General features: G+C 41.7%; 1 protein-coding gene across 2 annotated transcripts in view; it reads left to right on the top strand.

Moving 5' to 3' along the window:
* The first annotated feature begins 1,163 nt into the window (after positions 1-1,163).
* The window catches only part of HLF (HLF transcription factor, PAR bZIP family member), a 42,377-nt gene continuing 39,470 nt past the window's right edge, over positions 1,164-4,070 (top strand). For both annotated transcript variants that reach the window (XM_024193307.3, XM_024193306.3), the window contains exons 1-2: positions 1,164-1,503; positions 3,237-3,572. In XM_024193307.3, coding sequence (XP_024049075.2) covers positions 1,398-1,503; positions 3,237-3,572 — 442 coding nt within the window. In that variant the 5' untranslated portion in view covers positions 1,164-1,397. The remainder of the gene's footprint in view (positions 1,504-3,236; positions 3,573-4,070) is intronic.

Genomic DNA, 4,070 nt, shown 5'->3' with positions numbered 1-4,070 from the left:
AAGCCACTGTAAAAATGGCTTTCGGTCCATTGACCTAAACTGTGTTACAAACAAGAACTTTTATGTTTGTTACTGACTTTGGGGTAGAGGGAGGGACTCGCTTAGCTGCACAGACAGAATTCAAAAGTGCTGTTATACTGGCAACTGCCAAGAGCTAGATATACTCGGTTCTTCAAATTCCCCAACAAGGAGTGAAGCCCTGGTTGGAGTGTGAACCAACAGGTACAGGAATGTTCCCAGGTGGGAATAATTAATGACAAAAGGAATCACCTGCTTCCAAATCAGCAGCATTCCGTTCTGTCCCAGCTATGAGCTGATCTCATCTGCAACTGCTCCAGATGCTTACACTTATCTTTTCAGTGTTTCCAGCTCTCCTGAGTCCTGCAATATTTGCTGGTTTTCCTTTCCTGTTGCAGAGAAAAGCTTGAAAAAAAAATGGACCCTCACAAAAACCTAGACAAATAAAGAGAATCCAAAATGTATTTTTAAGCTCATAAATGTTAAGCCTACTGTTGTTTTGGTTTGGGTGTTTTGGGTGGCCTGACTCATGATTTTTGGATGCTTGGGGTTGACATTGACAATATTTTTCTCTTTAAATGCAGTGGAAGCTTGGGGAAGGAGGGTGTCCACACCTCATGGGCCAGGAACCTAAATAACCCTCTCACCCTTGTCTGATTAGTCCCATTGCAATGTTGATATTTGCATTTAAGCTTCTGTGCGCGCGGGAAAGTTTTTTTTTTTGGTCCCGGTGCTGCTCTGGTGCATCAGGCTAGGTCACTCCTGGTTACTGTGGAAACTAACTGAGCACCGCTTGAACCCCCCCAAGGCAAGCCTGGGATCAATGGCGAGAGAGTCACAAAGTAATGTCTAGAGGGTGGGGTCTGGAGGCAACATTGTTGCTGCCCAGTGGCGCTCTCGCTTCTGCAGCCGTAGCAAGCGGGGAATGGACCGAGAGCAGAACTGGGCGCCTCCTCACCAAGTCAATCCCCGCTGGCGCGCGCACACGCGTGGAAAAGGCACCGCCGTGGCGGCCGGAAACGCAGTTTCCTTGTAACTGTATCCGCGGGGACTTCGCTGGCAGCTCCTCCCCCCCCCCCCGCGGGCCTGTGCTGGGGCGGGGCTTGGACGTCAGGCTCGCCAGTGTCTGCACATGGCCGCGCGAATGATCTGAGCCGTGTGGGGCTGGGCGGAGGCACCAGCTGCCCATTTGGTTGTGGTTGTCGGGCCGGTGTGTTGGGAAGGGGGTGAGCGCAGCCGAGCCTGGGGTAGCTCCGGCCAGGACTGAGCGAACGAGCTGTGACTTCTCCCCCCCCCTCCCCTTGGCTCCAGCTTCGCTGAGGATTTCTAGAGATTGTGGTTTTTTTATTATTATTATTTTATTTTAAGCGATAGAGAAAATGTCTCGACTTCTCCCTTTGAACCCAACTTTCCTACCTCCGACTTACGGGGTGCTGAAATCCCTGCTGGAAAACCCGCTCAAGCTGCCGCTCAATCACGAAGACGGTGAGGCGTAGAAAGTTGCTTATCTATAAATTTTTTTGGGGTGTGTGTGAGTCCAATGAATGTTAAAGGCAACGTAATATTGTAACTCGTTAGTCCCAAATAGGGTGGCCAGACAGCAAGTGTGAAAAACCGGGACAGGGATTGGGGGGGTAATAGGAGCCTATATAAGAAAAAGACCCCAAAATCGGGACTGTCCCTAGAGAATCAGGACATTTGGTCACCCCCAAGTGCATGCCTGTCAGGATGCTAGTGCCAAACCGCTGCGTTTCCAGTGCAGAATTCCCCTCTTTCAGCTGCTCAATAAATTCCCCTTGAGAGTTCTGCAGAGTTAGAAAAGCAGATATCACCTGCCTACCGTTCAGCTGTGAACCCCAGGAAAATTTAGCTTTTGCAAGATTCGAATACTTTTATTCTTGAGATAAAGACAGTATGATACGAATGATAAACATGATCAATCAGGAATGAAAGACAACTGTCTTTCTTTTGAATCAATGCATAGCGATCACTTTCTAGTTAGGCGATGGGCACTAAACGGCATGTCTTCAGAAAATAAATAAATTCCATCTGTACTGAATGAAGACGGACTTATTAGGAAGGAGCAGACAGCACAGCTTCAAAATTTCCTTCCAGAAACGAGTATATATTCTGGGTGACTGAAGTTTGAGCATTTTTTTTTTTGGTTTTGTGGCAATTTTACTGCCTGACTTTGCACCTTTTTTTTAATGAACATCTGTAAAATGTATTTGGGTGAATGGTAACTAATAAGAATTTTAAAGCTGAAAAGTTGCAACTTATACTTTTGGGGGATAATAAGATAATGCAATCATAATAGGATTTTATCAAGTGTGTTTTTATTACAAAAATGTGTGTTACTTAGAAAACATACACACTTCCTGCAACATCTGTGGATTCTGTTCATAATGGTAATATAACTCGGAAAAAAACTATAATAATTTAGACTAGCAAATCAAGGGACTAAATCTTCTTAAAATGCATGGTATAATTGTGTCTTGTTAATTTTTAATAGGAGTTTAAAGCATTTTCCTAAGTAAGAGTGATAAGGGCACTTTGTTATGTTGTTTTACAATTAGTGGATTCTTAATATTTTAGTCTGGGCATTTTTCTTAATTTATTTACCTGTTTTTACATCTCCTGAGTGTATTTATCCCAAAATATTTTAATCATTATTGTAAACATATACAGCAGAAAATGAAGTAGCTTAACATTATTTTTAATTCTACAGACAACAGATATACTGGGCCCAATTCTGCCACCTCAAAGCAAGCAAAACAACTTAAGCCCAATGGCTGATTTGTTGTTTAAGGACTGCAGGATTGGGCCCTTTTATTTAATAATGTTAAGGTATTTGGGGGTTTTAGATGAAAACTGTTCCTTTAAAACACAATAAAATACCTGGCAACATCTGCCCTCTAACTTGCTTTGTCGATTAGTACAGACACTCTCAAGAAATCTGTGAGCATTTATTTAAAGCCATACTGAATGCTGCTGAATTGTTAGCTAAAAATAGACAGAACCGATGAAAATATGCCTACATTCAGTTTATGGTCATTTGGTTCGACCTTTTAATTCTGTGCCAGATGAAAAGAATCAAAGGATTTATGTATGTGATGAGATGTTAGGTTCTTACAATAGGAGAAAGTGGAAAATATCTTCTTGAAAATAATAATTATTAACTACTCAGCACTTAACATCTTTATTGTGTTTTTTATAAGCATTTGGTAAAGAAAAAGACAAAGAAAAGAAGCTAGATGATGACAGCACCAGCGCATCAGTCCCCCAATCAGCTTTCTTGGGGCCAACGTTATGGGACAAGACGCTGCCATATGATGGAGACACTTTCCAGTTGGAATACATGGACCTGGAAGAATTCCTCTCGGAAAATGGAATTCCGCCCAGCCCAGCCCAACATGACCACAGTCCACACCAGCCAAATCTCCAGCAAGCTACCTCAGCAGCACCCTCTGTCATGAACCTCAGCAGCAGGGCATCTACATCAATCCATCCGGGCATGGTGTCTCAAAATTGCATGCAGAGCCCAGTCAGACCAGGTAATCATCCATAAGACCTTCCCTAGAGGTTCTCAAATGAGACACGTAAACAAATGAAAAAAGTAAATAATTATTTCTGACTGCGTGATTGACACTGGCAACATAGAGAAGTCCAACATGAAGCAAGTCATTGGCAGGGCCAATAATAACAATGAGGACTGTCAAGCCGTTAAAAAAATTAATCATGATTAATTGCACGATTAAAAAGATTAATCGCATGATTAACCGCACTGTTAAACAATAATAGAATACCATTTATTTAAATATTTTTGAATGTTTTCTACATTTTCAAATATTTTTATTTCAATTACAACACAGAATACAAAGAGTACAGTGCTCACTTTATATTTATTTTTGCTTACAAGTGTTTGCACTGTAAAAAAACAAAAGAAATAGTATTTTTTTCAGTTCACCTAATACAAGTACTGTAGTGCAGTCTCTTTATGATGAAAGTTGAACTTACAAATGTAGAATTACATAAAAAAAAAAACCCCAAAC

This window comes from Terrapene carolina, unplaced genomic scaffold, assembly GCF_002925995.2.
Source record: "Terrapene carolina triunguis isolate 2854851 unplaced genomic scaffold, T_m_triunguis-2.0 Scaffold192, whole genome shotgun sequence".
In the NCBI taxonomy this organism is placed as follows: Eukaryota; Metazoa; Chordata; order Testudines; family Emydidae; genus Terrapene; species Terrapene triunguis.
This window is presented reverse-complemented; position numbering and strand designations above follow the sequence as displayed.